Source organism: Megalops cyprinoides, chromosome 12, assembly GCF_013368585.1.
Source record: "Megalops cyprinoides isolate fMegCyp1 chromosome 12, fMegCyp1.pri, whole genome shotgun sequence".
Lineage (NCBI taxonomy): Eukaryota > Metazoa > Chordata > Actinopteri > Elopiformes > Megalopidae > Megalops > Megalops cyprinoides.
Genome location: NC_050594.1, coordinates 453,619 through 474,077, shown reverse-complemented (window position 1 = coordinate 474,077; position 20,459 = coordinate 453,619). Strand labels below are relative to the sequence as shown.

The window sequence follows — 20,459 nt, the reverse complement described above, 5'->3', positions numbered from 1 at the left end:
CCCCCCCCCCCCAAAAAAAAAAAAAAAAAATCGGGAAAGAAAGAGCATCTTACGGATGATGTATATGATACAGTTTCCTCTGGGTTTAATCCAGTGAATCTGGGAAGAGAGCTGTCGAGTAAATCCTTGCTTTGGGAAAATCTCTTCGATGTGTTTCTGGGTTCTCCACTGGATCTCAAAAACTGAGCAACCCCTTTAAATAATCTCTGTCCACATCCTAATCAATCCTGTCTGTGATGTCATCAGAGGCGGGCTCTGCTCAGCCCTCTTTATGACATCATCAGACTCTGCTCCGCCTCCTGCAGTTTGCCCACCTCTCTGATAAGACACCCTTGTGCATGATCCGCTGCCCCCAAAACCAGGAAACAGCCTTTCAAAAACCCTCTGCGGGAACCTCTGAGCGATGTGCCTCTGATGTGATTTTACGGTGTGGATGTATAGCATGTAGGAGAGGATTTCAGATTAATATTACAATGAAGCCGTATGGCCTGTGTAGTGTTAGGTTTCTGCTACAGAAAGGGGACACTCAGCGTGTGAGAGCTGAGAAGCACAGCTCTGCTCTGAGAGGAGCTGAAGCAGGTCGGTGCAGGTGTGCCGGGGGGGGGGGGGGGGGGGGGTGAGGGGGTGGGGGCAGGGGTGAGGGCATTCCGCATGGGTTACTGATGGTTAGAATCTGTAATACGCTCCACCATAAAGGTCCCAAGAACTCTCACATCTGATAATGCAGACAGCACCCAAGTCTCATCAAACAGACTGTCTCCTGCAAGAGATGAGTGTGGAAGGGAGAGTGTGCAGGCACCCCCCCCCCCTCTGACCCCAGCACGTGCACTTCAGCAGAATCTCATAGCTCCTCCCCTCGGCCCCTGCTGCACCCATCCACTGAAGGATCAGGAGCTGTAGGATTAGCAGAATTAGGGAGAGGGAGGTGGGGGTCCTCAGTACTGTAGTTGTACAAATCTGATAGTACTGTGTCCTCAAACAGGCCTTGCTCTCAGCTGAGAACTGTCTCATTGTGGAACTGTACACATCCTGTCCCCATACTGTCGCTATACTTACTGTATGCACTTTTGTAAGTCGCTGTGGATAAACGCGTCTGATAAATAAATAAATGTGAATGTAAATGTAAAATGGTGATTATCCTAAATATGAACCTAGAAAGAAGTGTTTCTGTGTGGTTCAGAACACCAGGCATCTTACAGACTTACTGGACTCTCTGTGTAAAGGCAAAGAGCTGTGGCTCTGGGCTGTGCTCGTGGCTCTGGGCTGTGCTCTGGCACACAGGCCCTGAGTACACAGCTGGCACAGAGGGCTCTGCCTTCAGCTTCACATGCATCTATTTGTATTGATTTCCCAATATTATAAAAAGAAACTATACAGAACTGACAGACTGTATTAATGTTCTCTGTCTTGTATCGTTTAAAGAATGTGCTCCTCTAAAGCTGAAAATGTCGAATCTCCACATTCGCACCCCTGTTATGAAGCCAGGACAGTAAACAGCAAATCATAATAAAATGATTAACATGGTGATATTAAATCTTCACAAATGCCTTGCTGTCTGTCAGAATTTGAACAAAAGTTCTTCCTTTAAACTTGTGTTCCCAGACAGCAGAAGCCTGCTGGCATCAGGGGAGAACAAGTATATGATATGTGTATCCTAAAGAGAAGGAACAGTTCGGTTATTAAAGAAGCGCTGCGGTGTGTTCCTGCCCTCAGTGGTGATCCGTTACAGTCTGAAACTGGTAACCCTGCTTAGCTGATGAAATGCTGCGCTGGCTTATCCTGGCATCAGAGGAGGAAATGAATATGCTGTTTATAGCAGCATCCCAAAACACGCTGCAGGCCTGTGAAGTTTCCATGGAAATGTATTAAAAAGTATTGATTGAAAAAACGCCCAGAGGCCATGACACACAATATCTGCCTCATGCTGTTCCATGCTGCAGCTCCAGCTGGCAACACCTGGCCACTCAGGTGCATGCTTCAGGTGTGCTCCTGCATCCTCCACAGGGAGGGCGCTGATCCAGAGCACAACACCAACACACACAGCCAATGCAGAGCCAAATCTGACACCAGAACGCAGGGTATCCAACCGGGGAAGCACACACGGGTCCTCGAAGGGAGCTCACCTTTTTAAAAAGACCACCTGAGTATGCCCTCCTGACCTGTATTTTCCTCATAACCTGTAGATTGCTTTGTGAAATGAGCAGTGGTGATGGTACTAACAGTAGCCCGGTGTGTGTAAATGAGCAGTGGTGATGGTACTAACAGTAGCCCGGTGTGTGTAAATGAGCAGTGGTGATGGTACTAACAGTAGCCCGGTGTGTGTAAATGAGCAGTGGTGATGGTACTAACAGTAGGCCGAGTGTGTGTAAATGAGCAGTGGTGATGGTACTAACAGTAGGCCGAGTGTGTGTAAATGAGCAGTGGTGATGGTACTAACAGTAGGCCGAGTGTGTGTAAATGAGCAGTGGTGATGGTACTAACAGTAGGCCGAGTGTGTGTAAATGAGCAGTGGTGATGGTACTAACAGTAGGCCGAGTGTGTGTAAATGTGCAGCAGGAGCAGCACTGGGCTTAGAACTGATTAACAGCATTACTTTATTTATTCATCATCACAGCTTTTATTTTCCTGAATTCTTACTTGGTATCAGTGATGCAGGAGTAAAAATGAGAGCATGTTAGAGGTGCACACATGCCTGCCGTAAACAGCCGTGTGCTCCTGCATCACAGAGTCTGTGCTTATTTACCGCTCCTAACAGCACTGAGCCGCCTTACGCCTGCTGAACGCAGTGTAAAAGGCAAGGTAATCGCTGACCTGGCTCTTTGTGATGAACTGAATCAAATGAATTGGCTCTGTGTGAGAACGAGCAGCAACGAGCAGTGAATGAGCAGTGAACGAGCAGCAACGAGCAGTGAACGAGCTGTAAACGAGCAGTGAATGAGCAGCAACGAGCTGTAAACGAGCAGTGAATGAGCAGCAACGAGCAGTGAATGAGCAGCAACGAGCAGTGAACGAGCAGCAACGAGCTGTAAACGAGCTGTAAACGAGCTTCCCACCACGAGATATAGGCTGTGCCAAGCCCTCAGCGGCATGGAAAGCAGGGTAGCAGATTTCCACAATCAAAAGTCTCTTTGTAAAGGTTCTTCTCGCTGGAAGTTGTGTTGGTAATAACAGTAATAATAGAGGCACTAGTGGTAGTATTAGCAGGAGTAGCAGTGGTAATAGTATATTGTTCACACACTGCCCCTCCCTGCCCCCTGCAGGCAGCTGTACTCTGGCTGCTCTGTCTCCAGATGGCCATGCAGTCCGTCAATGCCTGTGTCTCCTCTCTGCCTCCTGTTACAGTGAAACCCAGAATATCCCCCACAATTCCATATGCTCTACCTACCCTACCTGCTGCAACAGTTTTCATGACAGCCTGCTGGATTAAAAATGTAATAACAGCCATATACGCCAACTCAAAAGTGTATGTGCTTGTCCTATAAATATGAAAATTTATTATGAAATGATTAACTAGGACTCGTTGTTTTTAGTATAGGTGAGTAAACATAGAATAATGAGATATATGAGTTATGGTGTGTGAGTTGTTATATGTGAGTTACAGCACTGAGCTTACTACCTCAGAATTATTAAAGAATGGTTCCGCTGAATTCTCTTCATGTTGGATCTGACATTTCACTGTAGATTGAGAAGCAGAAAACATTTGGAACAAAAACCTTTTTGTGGAAATCATCAGTGTCATTGTTGATTAAAGCTGACATGATGACATAGTAATGCAGTAATAAAATGAGATATACATATAAAGTTGCAGCTCGTGAGCCAGCCACTTGTTCCAAGAAGCGTGTGGCGCCTCGATAATAGCATTTCATGCTTTTACGGTTTTCTTGGAGTTGCGGTTTGTTGTGTGTTGTTGCTGTAAGGAGAGCTCTCGCCTGCTGTCTGTTCGCTCACGTTTAGCCCAATGTGATCCTGTGAGAGGCGTGGTCTCAGGGCGGAGAGCCTCACTTTGGGGTCACTCTCTGGACCCCACCCCCCCCCCCCCCCCCCACTCCCACTCCCCAGTCAGAGCACAAGTCCCTGGTTTTGGCTCTTTGTCACACAGTTCATGTGGGCTGTTAAAATATTCCACCCTGTTAAGTGTTCCAAAGACTAATATGTGTTATTATGAAAACATCAGTGTTCTGCTTCAGAGCTGTGGAGCTGAAAGCAGGAAAAAGTTGGCATCACCCCCCCCAGGGCAGGGGGCGTGGCACTGCGGATTAGCAGCTTGGGGTCATAGGGGGCTTTTATTGCAGCGGGTTCCTCTGCTTGTGAGGGGGTGATTAGGGCTTTTATTGCAGCGGGTTCCTCTGCTCGTGAGGGGGTGATTAGGGCTTTTATTGCAGCGGGTTCCTCTGCTCGTTAGGGGGTGATTAGGGCTTTTATTGCAGCGGGTTCCTCTGCTCGTTAGGGGGTGATTAGCGCACATTTGCAGAGAGATGCTGCTCCTCTCCAGCCCCTGGTGTGAATCTCAGTGTAATGTCCGCCAGTGTCGCCCTCCCCAGCGATGCTCTTATTATTATTATTTATTTTGGGTGAACTCTGTTTGACCTGTTCATGCTACTCCACTGGAGTCGCTGGGCGCTGCAAACAGCAAAGCCTGCATGTGTTTCTGAGCCTCTGGGGTGCAGCCTGCGGCACGCAGACAGGTGAAAGCTAACCCTAACCCTGCGGCACGCAGACAGGTGAAAGCTAACCCTAACCCTGCAGCACGCAGACAGGTGAAAGCCAACCCTAACCCTGCGGCACACAGACAGGTGAAAGCTAACCCTAACCCTGCGGCACGCAGACAGGTGAAAGCTAACCCTAACCCTGCGGCACACAGACAAGTGAAAGCCAACCCTAACCCTGCGGCACACAGACAGGTGAAAGCTAACCCTGCGGCACACAGAGAGGTGGGAAAATCCGTAAAAATCATTATTAGAGCTTGCAACATCGTGTTCTTCAACAGGCAATTTCACTTTTGCTTAAGCAGACTGTTTACCTTTTTATTTCAGAGTATTTCACACTAGAAATAAATATGAGTCAGGAACAGCTGTCCTGTCCAGTGCTTGGGAACAGTTGAGCTTTTCTGAGGAGTGCAGTCAGGAGCAGTGCTGTGGCCCCTCTCAGCTTCCTCCACAGTCTCTCACCCAAACACACCTCCATGTATATGCCTTTTTCTATATATTAATAAACATAGTTTTTCCACACCTCCTGTCCAAAGTTCATCGATAGATATAAAGACATGAAAAGAAACATAGAAATATATGGAGAGATGTATATAAAGATTTCTGTGTAGATGTAGTCATTTTGCCTGTTCATGCTCTGGTGCCTGAGGAAAGTTAAAGTGCAGATATTGGGGTGAGCACTGCAGTCTTTCATAAAACAGCTTTTTATTTATTTATTTATTTTTAAACATACTTTACAGCGTAAAGGTACTTGGAGGTACAGTATTTCCAATGAAAACATTTTTAAAATCTAGACAGGATGCAGATTTTTTGAGACAACATCATCACTAATGGAACATGTTTTGCAAATCTGCATATTAATACAGAATAAAGCTGGTCAACTTGAACAACACAATGTAAAAATACATCTTTGTATTGCATCTTTTTTAAATGAAAATACATCTTAGGTTATTGAATCAGAGCTGAGCATTCCTTCTTTACCATAAAGCACAGCATATTGCATCCAGTTTAGAAGTGTTTTCTCTGGGAATTATTATTTAAGGTTTGTCAATGAAATTGTGTTAATACAAAATCAATCAATACAACAGAGATCAATATGTCAGTACAATAGAGATCAGTATAGTACAGTAAACTGTCCTCTTTGCTCAGCAGACACACCTGCATGGCTGAGAGCTCAAAATCTTTAGTGAGGCAGTTCAGTTCAGCATGAGGAGAGCAGCAGCCTTTGATCTTAATCTGCATCTTTCTGCTACCCTCCCTACAGCTCCGCCCTGCTGTAGAGTGAGGCTGCAGCTCCATACGGTAATGGAGGAGAGAGCAGCTGCAGGAGAAGGAGAGAGAGCAGCAGCGGGAGAGAGCAGCTGCAGGAGAAGGAGAAAGAGCCACAGCAGGAGAAGGAGAGAGAGCCACAGCAGGAGAAGGAGAGAGAGCCACAGCAGGAGAAGGAGAAAGAGCCACAGCAGGAGAAGGAGAGAGCAGCAGCGGGAGAGAGCAGCAGCAGGAGAAGGAGAGAGAACAGCAGCGGGAGAGAGCCACAGCAGGAGAAGGAGAGAGAACAGCAGCGGGAGAGAGCAGCTGCAGGAGAAGGAGAGAGAACAGCAGCGGGAGAGAGCAGCTGCAGGAGAAGGAGAGAGAACAGCAGGAGAAGGAGAGAGAGCCACAGCAGGAGAAGGAGAGAGAGCCACAGCAGGAGAAGGAGAGAGCAGCAGCGGGAGAGAGCAGCAGCAGGAGGAGAGAGCAGCTGCAGGAGAAGGAGAGAGAGCCACAGCAGGAGAAGGAGAGAGAGCCACAGCAGGAGAAGGAGAGAGAGCCACAGCAGGAGAAGGAGAGAGCAGCAGCGGGAGAGAGAGCCACAGCAGGAGAAGGAGAGAGCAGCAGCGGGAGAGAGAGCCACAGCAGGAGAAGGAGAGAGCAGCAGCGGGAGAGAGCAGCAGCAGGAGGAGAGAGCAGCTGCAGGAGAGAGCAGCAGCAGGAGGAGAAGGAGAGAGCAGCAGCGGGAGAGAGAGCCACAGCAGGAGAAGGATAGAGCCGCACTGTCGGCCACACAGGCGCCGTGCCCCGGGAGAGGGGCTCACAGACGACCCGAGTCGCTCTGCTTCCTGGGGAATGCGGTACGCTCGGCTGCGGCCGGGCTGTGTGCCTGGGCCTCAGGCTCTGCCCCCTCCTCTTGGCCACTGTCATGGGTGCTGTCATTGTGCCCCACCTCCACCCCTGAGTCCAGGTTGTCAGGCTGGGCCGGCTTCTCTGGCTGCTCCACTTTGATCTGGACCCGTTCTACCTCCAGGGGGCGCTGCTGGGGAGGGCTGGCGCTGAGGGGTGTGTCCGGCTGCAGGCAGCCGAACAGGGCTTGTAGGTCCTGCCGGAACCTGGAGCTCATGCTGATGTAAATAAGGGGGTTGTAGAAGCTGGCGGACTTGGCGAAGAGGCTGGCCATGATGCTGGTGAGTGGGGGGACCTGGTACCCACAGGCCGACCACATGGAGATGACGGCGTACGGAGACCAGGCCACCAGGAAGGCCGTGCACAGCATGAAGGACACCTGCAGGAAGTAACCCACATTCAGCACCTCAACAGCCGCTGGCTTCACTGGACTCACCCTGCTGCTGCTGTGATTGGATCAGGGGCTGGGTGATGTTGAGATTGGCTCAGGGGCTGGGTGATGCTGTGATTGGATCAGGGGCTGGGTGATGTTGTGATTGGCTCAGGGGCTGGGTGATGCTGTGATTGGATCAGGGGCTGGGTGGTGCTGTGATTGGCTCAGGGGCTGGGTGATGTTGTGATTGGGACAGTGGCTGATGCTGTGATTGGATCAGGGGTTAGGGTTAGGGTGGTGTTGTGATTGGATCAGAGGTTAGGGTTAGGGTGTTGTGATTGGCTCAGGGGTTAGGGTTAGGGTGCTGTGATTGGCTCAGGGGTTAGGATGTTGTGATTGGCTCAGGGGTTAGGGTTAGGGTGTTGTGATTGGCTCAGGGGTTAGGGTTAGGGTGATGCTTGCTTACCCCGGTGACGCTGCGCTCCATCTGCCTCTGTCTGTCGCTGACCTGGCTCCCTCGGGTGGACCTGTGGCTGGAGTTCACCGTGCGGATGATAGAGACATAGGAGAAGACGATGATGACGACCGGCACAAAGAAGTTGAAGAGGAAGACGCTGATGACGTAGAGCTTGTAGGGCAGGGAGACGAGAGCCTGCACCCAGTCGATCTCACAGGTACCGTACTTACGCCCTGCGGAAATCAGAGAGAACGCTGATGCTCCACGCCTTCAAGCGTCTCAGTGAAATCAGAGAAAACTCTGACGCTCCATGCCTTTCAGTCTCCGAGTGAAATCAGGTTTTCACTCCTGAGGCACTGAGGTCCCCCCTCTGCCCCACCTGTAAACACCTGTCTGATCTAGGGAGTGCACCTGGTGGCAGGTCAATGGAAAACAGATGGTGGGGGCAGGTGAGTAATAAATATCAACTGGGAGTTAAGCACTCTGATTATACCCACTTAACAATTTTAACAGCACACACACAGATTAAAAGCGGTTTGGTTGAAGCCAAGGGGGGTAGGAGGCAGTTTGGATCAGGGCTCACCTTTATAACTGCCCCAGCCCAGGAGAGGCGAGCCTGACCAGAAGAGGGAGTTGAGCCAGATAGCTGCTATCACCAGAGCCGCACTACGCTTGTCTATGCGGTGAGCTGGATGAGGGGAAACACACAAACCAGAGCGCAGCCATATTCCCTTCAGCTGGGGTGGTGTGTGCCAAAGACACGCATGCATGAGAGAGACATTCAATCACTGTAAATGCTTCTGCTGTAGTGCATCTCTTTACCACATAATGCAGCTGTGCTAATGACACACCCAAAGCAAGTAGGGACCAGTTAGGCTAAATTGCATTACAAAAACCAACTGTAAATTTGCCTTAATTGCTCCAGATGCTGCAATCCATATAAATTATCAAATAATTAAAATAGTAATAATTTGTAATTTGTAATTTAATTTACAGATAAATGTGTTTAGAAACAAGGCCATCTCCTCATGGCCTTTTATTTTAGAGACAGAAACACTGTCCTGTCTTCTCCTTGTCTTTAACAGAGCAGCCAGCTACAGATCCATCAAAAGAAACATTCCTGCCAGCTTTCGAAACAGGTAAGGTAGTGAGCAAAATGAATATTGTTGAAATGTAAAAATATTATTGAAATTGTAAAAATGTTTTCACTTGAAGATCTCCAAGTACCTTACACTGTAGTAAAGTATTATGCAGTCAGAATAATGTTACCAAACCATCAGTGCTGAGTGAAATGTGATCAGATACTGGAAATAAACTGTTGTTCAGCTCATGAAGATCAGAGAAAGAATTTGTTCCCCTTCGTTATCGTGATCAGTGGTAAATGAAAGTGTTTTAGGTGCTGCTTATCGCTGCCTGCCGCTGTGCTGGAGACAGAACTGTGGAATGAACTGTGGACAGTACAGAGAGATTAGCTCACTGAGACACAGACCGTATGCTCATATGCTCACACGAGCAGAGCTCTGCTGATCTGTGCCACATGCTGACTGCACCATGTAAACATTCTGGCATCTTCTCTCGACTGCTGTCTGTGCTGCCCTTCACAGTGCCCAGGGTAGCCCCGATGTGTCATCCTGGTGTAGGTGCTAAAACACCTACACCCACAATACCAGTCGGTCATAATCATTATCTGTGGTTTTCAGCGATTTTCTGAGTCAAATTCAGTGACCTTCACTGGCGAAGGTAGCTGTTTTTTACTCCTAATACCACTCCTAAAACTCACGACGAATCCCTTCTCTTGATACTGAAGCAGTAACAGTAATCGGTAGCAAGCATATAGTAATAAGCTTTATGCTTTGTGCTGATATTCATATTCCGTAGAGGCTGAAGGCCTGCGTGGCCCAATACAGGCTGAGATCCAGCCGGCCCAAGGGCCTCACCGGAGCGGAGCGGAGGGTCTCAGAGCCCCTACTGCCTCCTGCACCTGCCCCTTGCACCTGCCCCCCCTGCCCTGCCCCCCACACCTGCCCCCGCTCCCCTCCAGAGGGCCATGCGGGCTGTCCCTGCGCCAGCTTGGCAGAAGCGGGGCATACCGTGCTGAGGCTGGCATCCTTTGATGTAGCGGATGACACTGATGGCTGTCAGCGTGTTGATGCTGATCAGGCCGAAGAGCAGGATTAGGAAGCCGTCCACCTGGCAGAGATACACACCCCGTTCAGAGCGAGCCGAGGCTGCTGGGTAATTCCTGAGAGCCGCATCTCACGGCCCTCACCTGCTGTTAGGGGTGCAACTCCAAAATAACTGGGTGCTGAAGTGTTTGTGTTCTTATGGTTTTTCACCATGACAAAACCCTTAGCAATTATGTGGTTGGGTACTGTGCACCATACACCAAATAGGTATACATTTTTATTCTTAAAAAACATACAAAAGTATTTTAAACTCGGCACAAAGTGTCATGATGGAAAGCTCTGCACAGCTTCAGTAGTGGTGCTGCTTGTTGCTAGAGTGCACCCCCAAACATCACCTCAGTTGCTTTTTTTAAAGCAGGAATTAGTTGAATGAGTTGTTTGGCCCATTTTCCATTCAGCTTGGTTAAAGACAGATTTAAAATAACTATTATATTTAAAATCTGGGGCGCAACAAAGCAACACTGAACTTGTTCTTACCCTACAGGTCCATATTGAATTTATCAGGAAGCTGTTATCCCTGAACACGTTGAAGACTTCGAGGATGCCGCGGGAGTAGCCGAAAATGGAAATACTGGCATCAGACACTGCAAGGTTCAGTATGAGAAACTCCTGTGGTTCGAGACTTTTCCTTTGTTTAGCCATGATTACAATGACTATCCCATTTCCAATCCACGACAGCCAGCCTATAGAGCAGGAACACATTTAAAGTAGGTGAATGGGATTAAAAAACAAGACAATGACATTGTTTCTTCATTTCATTCCATCGATTATTCTCAATGATTTGCCCAGCAATTATTTTCCAGAATCGTTTATGTCCGAATTCAACATAACATTTTATGTCAATTCATTTTATAACCACATTCGACAATCTACAAAATTACCTAATAGCACCAGGTAAATGCCGATGGCGGTTTCTCCTCCCTCGGAGACGCTGTACAGTGTCACATTTAGCCCCTGAAACCCGGAGCTCTCCGTCAGCACCGCGGGCTCCATCAGGACGTGCCGGTGAAGCTCTCAATCTCCCAGAACTAAGCTTCAGTGGAAACAAAAGGCTGAATGTTACCGTATGCACTGCAGATGCATTTCACTGAAGTGTAAAATGCACAAGGTCGCCTAAAATCAGAGCACCGGCTGAGGGGAAGCAGTGAAACTGTGACGCTCGCTGCTGTGTGTGGGGACGCGTCGCCCTCAATCTGTCTCCGTAAAGCCGTCTTTTCTGCGGCTGTAGGGGTTAGGGGAGGTGAGACAGGACAAACTGTACACAATTGCATCTGCGACGTTAGCCTAACCTTTAAATCTCATTAGAGAGCGTGATTTTCTGGCAATGAAGTAGTAGCATGAAGCACGTTTGTCTTGCTTGTCCTGGTCTTTTGATCTTTGTAATTGGCGAGTTCTGAGGCTCCTTGATCCAATGGAACATTGACATTAACATTAAAAACCACAGCAGATATTTTCTCACGAATGAGATATCACATGTGAGCGCGTAATTCCCCGGCCTTCCCCTGGAGATGCGTCTGGGGGAGCTTTGCACTTCTGTTCTATGCCACTCTGAACAGAGTGAATCACGTTAACTGAGAGAACAAACGTGGCTCATCTTTCAGGTATTGCATGAATGACAGGTGATGAAACTGAATTGTGTCATGGCGTTACAGCTCAGAAGTCAGAATATTTTTTGAAAAAGCAATTGGATCTCTCGCCCCCGTTTACTTTGGGTTCCCGAAATTTAGTCAGGATTTGGAACTCGCATTTATTTGATATCACTTTTTGAAAGTTTAAAAACACTGACTTGTACTGAACTCATTCTCTGGCCTATTTTGCTAAATCATGATTTTAATGCAGCAGAAATATACTCGGCCAACACAAGCAGCAGGAATGATTACAATCTCATTACAGCCACAGAGGAGCACAAGCAGTACGCGGTGTCATCATGAAATCCAGCTGTTGTTATTACTTATACACACTTCACACGTCCCCTTTTCCAGAGCAATGCACAGGTTTAGTGTGGGTACGCTGACATGGCTGCCGTCCCCGCAGAATGAAGTTCGGATTGTTTAAAATGAGACCATGTAGAGGAGAGTGCATATGGCATTTCAGTGCAACATTACCAATGAAAATAAAATTAAAAAATTACATAAAAAATGCAAATTGGGTATTCATTTGATGTAAATCACATCTTTTACTCTGAAAACAAATGTACATCTCATGACAATAAACAGTGGAACATTTAGGATAACATATGGGAAGTATTAATACAGCAAAATTGAATATAGAGACTATTTTAGGTGACCGAAGATTAACTTCAAAATATAACTATAGCCAGACAAAAATCTTGGTGAGGAATGGACTGCCAACTTTAGACAATAAGACCATGATGTGTACGATAGTTAAACTTTATTTTTTGCTTGTGTACAGTGATGGAGTTGAACCAAGGAATTCGATTAGTAAACGCTATCAAATGTATGGAATTGCAGCTGGAGCATCTGGGGAGACGCAGGTCAGCTCGGCTCGCCCTCTTTTCACTCGGGTCTTCATTGCAGTTCAGCACTGAAAAAGGAGCCATTTCTGAAGCTTCAATTCTGGCCGAGCTGGGAAAGCTGCACAAACACAAACATCAATAATAAATGAAACAGAACAGATTCACAGTTAATACACTCCACTCTGTTACATTATTATTTATCCAGAGTGACTTACACGGTTAAAAATTTACCAACTTATACAGCAGGAATTTTATTATAATAATAATCCTGATACACCTTTACAGGAGAACCTTCTTGATGCAACACTGTTATGATTTAACACTTTAAATGTTTTGTAGTGATTCAGAGTATTTTTCCTCCATAGAAACTTTCACAAAGAACAGACTTTCAACCAGAATAATTGAAGGTATCATGGCAGTAATACCTGTGAGAAGACATTATGACAATCGTAACTATGATTATAGTTAAACACATACTCAGAAAGCCACATGTTCAGCCTGCCCACAGAACTCTTTCACTGACAGCATTAAAGGCAGCAGTACAGTGCACACAGAAACGGTGAGTGTGCGGAGTGACAGCAGCTGGCTCTCAGGCTCATCGGACTCTCTGGCTGCTCTGCGTGTGTGTGTGCGTGTGTGTGTCTTCATGTGTGTGCGTGCGTGCGCGCGTGCATGTCTGCATCGGACTCTCTGGCTGCTGTGCGTGTGTGCATCGGACTCTCTGGCTGCTGTGTGTGTGTGTATGTGCGTGTGTGTGTTTGTGTGTGTGTCCGTCCGTCCTTCGGCCTGCTGCAGTTACCTGTTTGATGAACTGGGCGGCGTTGAAGAGCTCACTGCAGCCGTACAGAACCCGTTTCCCCTGCTTCGCCTGCGGAGCACAGAGCACACCGTCACCACAGCTGCCCCACTGAATTACCCCACACCGTCACCACACAGCTGCCCCACTGAATTACCCCACACTGTCACCACACAGCTGCCCCACTGAATTACCCCACACCGTCACCACACAGCTGCCCCACTGAATTACCCCACACAATCACCCCGGAGAATTACCACAGGCATGCCCTACTGCAGGTTTTAAATAAAAGTGTTTGATCTACAGCCATGGAGAAACAGTGGCACTTTGTTAAATCCTTGTCTTTGTCGACTGTAAATGACATTTGTATTTTTCATAAAGTGAAGAAGCTCACCTTGGTGTAGTCAACAAGGTTCTGATATTCAATGTAGTTGCCTCCTCCAACTACAAACACAATGGCCTACAAAACAAAAGACATGTGGTCACCCCATCATCCTCTCAACCCTGAGCATTACTGCACTGAAGTCTATACGAGGCCTCAGAGTACTGATTATACAATACATACACACATAGACTCACAATGACAGAGACAGCACAGAGACACATACCAGACATACAGAGACACAGAGGGAGAGAGAGAGAGACGCACAGAGACACAGAGGGAGAGAGAGACGCACAGAGACACAGAGGGAGAGAGAGAGAGACGCACAGAGACACAGAGGGAGAGAGAGAGAGACGCACAGAGACACAGAGGGAGAGAGAGAGAGACGCACAGAGACACAGAGGGAGAGAGAGAGAGACGCACAGAGACACAGAGGGAGAGAGAGACGCACAGAGACACAGAGAGAGAGAGAGAGAGACGCACAGAGACACAGAGGGAGAGAGAGAGAGACGCACAGAGACACAGAGGGAGAGAGAGACGCACAGAGACACAGAGGGAGAGAGAGAGAGACGCACAGAGACACAGAGAGAGAGAGAGAGACGCACAGAGACACAGAGGGAGGGAGAGAGAGACGCACAGAGACACAGAGGGAAAGAGACGCACAGAGACACAGAGGGAGAGAGAGAGAGACGCACAGAGACACAGAGGGAGGGAGAGAGAGACGCACAGAGACACAGAGAGAGAGAGAGAGACGCACAGAGACACAGAGGGAGAGAGAGACGCACAGAGACACAGAGGGAGAGAGAGAGAGACGCACAGAGACACAGAGGGAAAGAGACGCACAGAGACACAGAGGGAGAGAGAGAGAGACGCACAGAGACACAGAGGGAGAGAGAGAGAGACGCACAGAGACACAGAGGGAGAGAGAGAGAGACGCACAGACACAGAGGGAGAGAGAGAGAGACGCACAGAGACACAGAGGGAGAGAGAGACGCACAGAGACACAGAGGGAGGGAGAGAGAGACGCACAGAGACACAGAGAGAGAGAGAGAGACGCACAGAGACACAGAGGGAGGGAGAGAGAGACGCACAGAGACACAGAGGGAAAGAGACGCACAGAGACACAGAGGGAGAGAGAGAGAGACGCACAGAGACACAGAGGGAGGGAGAGAGAGACGCACAGAGACAGAGAGAGAGAGAGAGACGCACAGAGACACAGAGGGAGAGAGAGAGAGACGCACAGAGACACAGAGAGAGAGAGAGAGAGACGCACAGAGACACAGAGGGAGAGAGAGAGAGACGCACAGAGACACAGAGGGAGAGAGAGACGCACAGAGACACAGAGGGAGAGAGAGAGAGACGCACAGAGACACAGAGGGAGAGAGAGAGAGAGACGCACAGAGACACAGAGGGAGAGAGAGAGAGAGACGCACAGAGACACAGAGGGAGAGAGAGACGCACAGAGACACAGAGGGAGAGAGAGACGCACAGAGACACAGAGGGAGAGAGACGCACAGAGACACAGAGGGAGAGAGAGAGAGACGCACAGAGACACAGAGAGAGAGAGAGACGCACAGAGACACAGAGAGAGAGAGAGAGAGACGCACAGAGACACAGAGGGAGAGAGAGAGAGAGACGCACAGAGACACAGAGGGAGAGAGAGAGAGACGCACAGAGACACAGAGGGAGAGAGAGACGCACAGAGACACAGTGGGAGAGAGAGACGCACAGAGACACAGAGGGAGAGAGAGAGAGAGAGACGGACAGAGACACAGAGGGAGAGAGAGAGAGACGCACAGAGACACAGAGGGAGAGAGAGAGAGAGACGCACAGAGACACAGAGGGAGAGAGAGAGAGACGCACAGAGACACAGAGAGAGAGAGAGACGCACAGAGACACAGAGGGAGAGAGAGACGCACAGAGACACAGAGGGAGAGAGAGAGAGACGCACAGAGACACAGAGAGAGAGAGAGAGAGAGACGCACAGAGACACAGAGGGAGAGAGAGACGCACAGAGACACAGAGGGAGGGAGAGAGAGACGCACAGAGACACAGAGGGAGAGAGAGACGCACAGAGACACAGAGGGAGAGAGAGACGCACAGACACAGAGGGAGAGAGAGAGAGACGCACAGAGACACAGAGGGAGAGAGAGAGAGACGCACAGAGACACAGAGGGAGAGAGAGAGAGACGCACAGAGACACAGAGGGAAAGAGACGCACAGAGACACAGAGGGAGAGAGAGAGAGACGCACAGAGACACAGAGGGAGAGAGAGAGAGACGCACAGAGACACAGAGGGAGAGAGAGAGAGACGCACAGACACAGAGGGAGAGAGAGAGAGACGCACAGAGACACAGAGGGAGAGAGAGACGCACAGAGACACAGAGGGAGGGAGAGAGAGACGCACAGAGACACAGAGAGAGAGAGAGAGACGCACAGAGACACAGAGGGAGGGAGAGAGAGACGCACAGAGACACAGAGGGAAAGAGACGCACAGAGACACAGAGGGAGAGAGAGAGAGACGCACAGAGACACAGAGGGAGGGAGAGAGAGACGCACAGAGACACAGAGAGAGAGAGAGAGACGCACAGAGACACAGAGGGAGAGAGAGAGAGACGCACAGAGACACAGAGGGAGAGAGAGAGAGACGGACAGAGACACAGAGGGAGAGAGAGACGCACAGAGACACAGAGGGAGAGAGAGAGAGACGCACAGAGACACAGAGGGAGAGAGAGAGAGAGACGCACAGAGACACAGAGGGAGAGAGAGAGAGAGAGACGCACAGAGACACAGAGGGAGAGAGAGACGCACAGAGACACAGTGGGAGAGAGAGACGCACAGAGACACAGAGGGAGAGAGAGAGAGAGAGACGCACAGAGACACAGAGGGAGAGAGAGAGAGACGCACAGAGACACAGAGGGAGAGAGAGAGACGCACAGAGACACAGAGGGAGAGAGAGAGAGACGGACAGAGACACAGAGGGAGAGAGAGAGAGAGACGCACAGAGACACAGAGGGAGAGAGAGAGAGAGACGCACAGAGACACAGAGGGAGAGAGAGAGAGACGCACAGAGACACAGAGGGAGAGAGAGAGAGACGCACAGAGACACAGAGGGAGAGAGAGAGAGACGCACAGAGACACAGAGGGAGAGAGAGAGACGCACAGACACAGAGGGAGAGAGAGACGCACAGAGACACAGAGAGAGAGAGAGAGAGACGCACAGAGACACAGAGGGAGAGAGAGAGAGACGCACAGAGACACAGAGGGAGAGAGAGAGAGAGACGCACAGAGACACAGAGGGAGAGAGAGAGAGAGACGCACAGAGACACAGAGGGAGAGAGAGACGCACAGAGACACAGTGGGAGGGAGAGAGAGACGCACAGAGACACAGAGGGAGAGAGAGAGAGACGGACAGAGACACAGAGGGAGAGAGAGAGAGAGACGCACAGAGACACAGAGGGAGAGAGAGAGAGAGACGCACAGAGACACAGAGGGAGAGAGAGAGAGACGCACAGAGACACAGAGAGAGAGAGAGACGCACAGAGACACAGAGGGAGAGAGAGACGCACAGAGACACAGAGGGAGAGAGAGAGAGACGCACAGAGACACAGAGAGAGAGAGAGAGAGACGCACAGAGACACAGAGGGAGAGAGAGACGCACAGAGACACAGAGGGAGGGAGAGAGAGACGCACAGAGACACAGAGGGAGAGAGAGACGCACAGAGACACAGAGGGAGAGAGAGACGCACAGAGACACAGAGGGAGAGAGAGAGAGACGCACAGAGACACAGAGGGAGAGAGAGAGAGACGCACAGAGACACAGAGGGAGAGAGAGAGAGACGCACAGAGACACAGAGGGAGAGAGAGAGAGACGCACAGAGACACAGAGGGAGAGAGAGACGCACAGAGACACAGAGAGAGAGAGAGACGCACAGAGACACAGAGGGAGAGAGAGAGAGACGCAGAGACAGAGAGAGAGAGAGAGAGAGACGCAGAGACAGAGAGAGAGAGAGAGAGAGAGATGCACAGAGACACAGAGGGAGAGAGAGACGCACAGAGACACAGAGGGAGAGAGAGAGAGACGCACAGAGACACAGAGAGAGAGAGAGAGAGACGCACAGAGACACAGAGGGAGAGAGAGAGAGACGCACAGACACAGAGGGAGAGAGAGACGCACAGAGACACAGAGGGAGAGAGAGAGACGCACAGACACAGAGGGAGAGAGAGATGCACAGAGACACAGAGGGAGAGAGAGACGCACAGAGACACAGAGGGAGAGAGAGAGAGACGCACAGAGACACAGAGAGAGAGAGAGAGACGCACAGAGACACAGAGGGAGAGAGAGAGAGACGCACAGACACAGAGGGAGAGAGAGACGCACAGAGACACAGAGGGAGAGAGAGACGCACAGACACAGAGGGAGAGAGAGAGAGACGCACAGAGACACAGAGGGAGAGAGAGAGAGACGCACAGAGACACAGAGAGAGAGAGAGAGAGACGCACAGAGACACAGAGGGAGAGAGAGAGAGACGCACAGAGACACAGAGAGAGAGAGAGAGAGACGCACAGAGACACAGAGGGAGAGAGAGAGAGACGCACAGAGACACAGAGGGAGGGAGAGAGAGACGCACAGAGACACAGAGGGAGAGAGAGACGCACAGAGACACAGAGGGAGAGAGAGAGAGAGACGCACAGAGACACAGAGGGAGAGAGAGACGCACAGAGACACAGAGGGAGGGAGAGAGAGAGACGCACAGAGACACAGAGGGAGAGAGACGCACAGAGACACAGAGAGAGAGAGAGAGAGAGACGCACAGAGACACAGAGGGAGAGAGAGAGAGACGCACAGAGACACAGAGGGAGAGAGACGCACAGAGACACAGAGAGAGAGAGAGAGAGACGCACAGAGACACAGAGGGAGAGAGAGAGAGACGCACAGAGACACAGAGGGAGAGAGAGAGAGACGCACAGAGACACAGAGGGAGAGAGAGACGCACAGAGACACAGAGGGAGAGAGAGACGCACAGAGACACAGAGAGAGAGAGAGACGCACAGAGACACAGAGGGAGAGAGAGAGAGACGCAGAGACAGAGAGAGAGAGAGAGAGAGATGCACAGAGACACAGAGGGAGAGAGAGACGCACAGAGACACAGAGGGAGAGAGAGAGAGACGCACAGAGACACAGAGAGAGAGAGAGAGACGCACAGAGACACAGAGGGAGAGAGAGAGAGACGCACAGAGACACAGAGGGAGAGAGAGACGCACAGAGACACAGAGGGAGAGAGAGAGAGACGCACAGAGACACAGAGGGAGAGAGAGAGAGACGCACAGAGACACAGAGGGAGAGAGAGACGCACAGAGACACAGAGGGAGAGAGAGAGAGACGCACAGAGACACAGAGGGAGAGAGAGAGAGACGCACAGAGACACAGAGGGAGAGAGAGAGAGACGCACAGAGACACAGAGGGAGAGAGAGACGCACAGAGACACAGAGAGAGAGAGAGACGCACAGAGACACAGAGGGAGAGAGAGAGACGCAGAGACAGAGAGAGAGAGAGAGAGAGAGATGCACAGAGACACAGAGGGAGAGAGAGACGCACAGAGACACAGAGGGAGAGAGAGAGAGAGACGCACAGAGACACAGAGAGAGAGAGAGAGACGCACAGAGACACAGAGGGAGAGAGAGAGACGCACAGAGACACAGAGGGAGAGAGAGAGAGACGGACAGAGACACAGAGGGAGAGAGAGACGCACAGAGACACAGAGGGAGAGAGAGAGAGACGCACAGAGACACAGAGGGAGAGAGAGAGAGACGCACAGAGACACAGAGGGAGAGAGAGAGAGAGACGCACAGAGACACAGAGGGAGAGAGAGAGAGAGAGACGCACAGAGACACAGAGGGAGAGAGAGACGCACAGAGACAGTGGGAGAGAGAGACGCACAGAGACACAGAGGGAGAGAGAGAGAGACGCACAGAGACACAGAGGGAGAGAGAGAGAGACGCACAGAGACACAGAGGGAGAGAGAGACGCACAGAGACACAGAGGGAGAGAGAGACGCACAGAGACACAGAGGGAGAGAGAGAGAGACGCACAGAGACACAGAGGGAGAGAGAGAGAGACGCACAGAGACACAGAGGGAGAGAGAGAGACGCACAGAGACACAGAGGGAGAGAGACGCACAGAGACATCAGCAGTTTCATGCTGTGAGAGTGTAGGGACACTCAGTCCCAGCTGTGAATCTGAGGACTCACCTCCTGAAAGGGGTTCTTGTTCCTGGGGATGGAGCTGTGGGACAGGGGAAAGGGGGGACGAGGGGGACAGCGTTAGCACAGCGTTAGCACAGCGCACATGGCTCTCCACAGAGCTGTCTGTCACACAGTGCTGCCAAATTCTGCCCAACAAATCTCTCCGCGGCTTAGCGTGGGATTTACTGACGGGCGAGAGTCACCCTGCCAAAACCTGGCTAATAGGCTGGTGGCCTGGACTCCCTGTAAGACTGAGCTTTTTCCATTGCAGTAATTAACTCAGTCTCTCACTGCAACATCTCCGCGAGGGCGTGTGTGACCGTCAACCCACTACCCATTTAACACACACCTATATGAGCATGAAAAAGAGACACACCAACAGTGTGGAGCATTTAAACATCAGCCTCAGTAAAGCTTAAAATGGTATTACTTTGTGGTGTGCTGTCTCATAGGATCAGGACAGCCATATGTCATATTTGTGGACACAGATGAAAGAAGTGTTATTCAGCATTTAATTACCACTCCTGTAGCAACTGCCAGTGTTATTGCTAATGTATCCCATTCACTCTAGTTAGCATACAGGGACAGAATCTGTGCTTCACCACAGTGAAAAAAACCGAAGTCAGAGGAAGAGTATCATCTTTCAAAAGCGGTGAAAAAGAGTTCAGAGCACAGAA

General features: G+C 50.1%; 2 protein-coding genes across 2 annotated transcripts in view; both read right to left on the bottom strand.

Moving 5' to 3' along the window:
• Positions 1 to 6,777: 6,777 nt before the first annotated feature.
• opn6b (opsin 6, group member b) lies at positions 6,778 to 10,875 on the bottom strand. The gene is made up of 6 exons (XM_036542127.1): positions 10,764 to 10,875; positions 10,360 to 10,565; positions 9,787 to 9,886; positions 8,280 to 8,384; positions 7,706 to 7,929; positions 6,778 to 7,245 (listed from the first exon to the last, which is right to left on the bottom strand). The coding sequence occupies exons 1-6, from the start codon at positions 10,873 to 10,875 to the stop codon at positions 6,778 to 6,780; spliced, it is 1,215 nt and encodes a 404-aa protein (XP_036398020.1).
• A 904-nt stretch (positions 10,876 to 11,779) lies between these two features.
• Positions 11,780 to 20,459, bottom strand: part of scfd1 (sec1 family domain containing 1) — a 35,985-nt gene continuing 27,305 nt past the window's right edge. Inside the window, exons 22-25 of the mRNA XM_036542872.1 lie at positions 19,789 to 19,822; positions 13,549 to 13,614; positions 13,158 to 13,226; positions 11,780 to 12,476 (exon numbers count right to left, since the gene is read on the bottom strand). Of these exons, the coding sequence (XP_036398765.1) occupies positions 12,453 to 12,476; positions 13,158 to 13,226; positions 13,549 to 13,614; positions 19,789 to 19,822 (193 nt within the window). The 3' untranslated portion in view covers positions 11,780 to 12,452. The remainder of the gene's footprint in view (positions 12,477 to 13,157; positions 13,227 to 13,548; positions 13,615 to 19,788; positions 19,823 to 20,459) is intronic.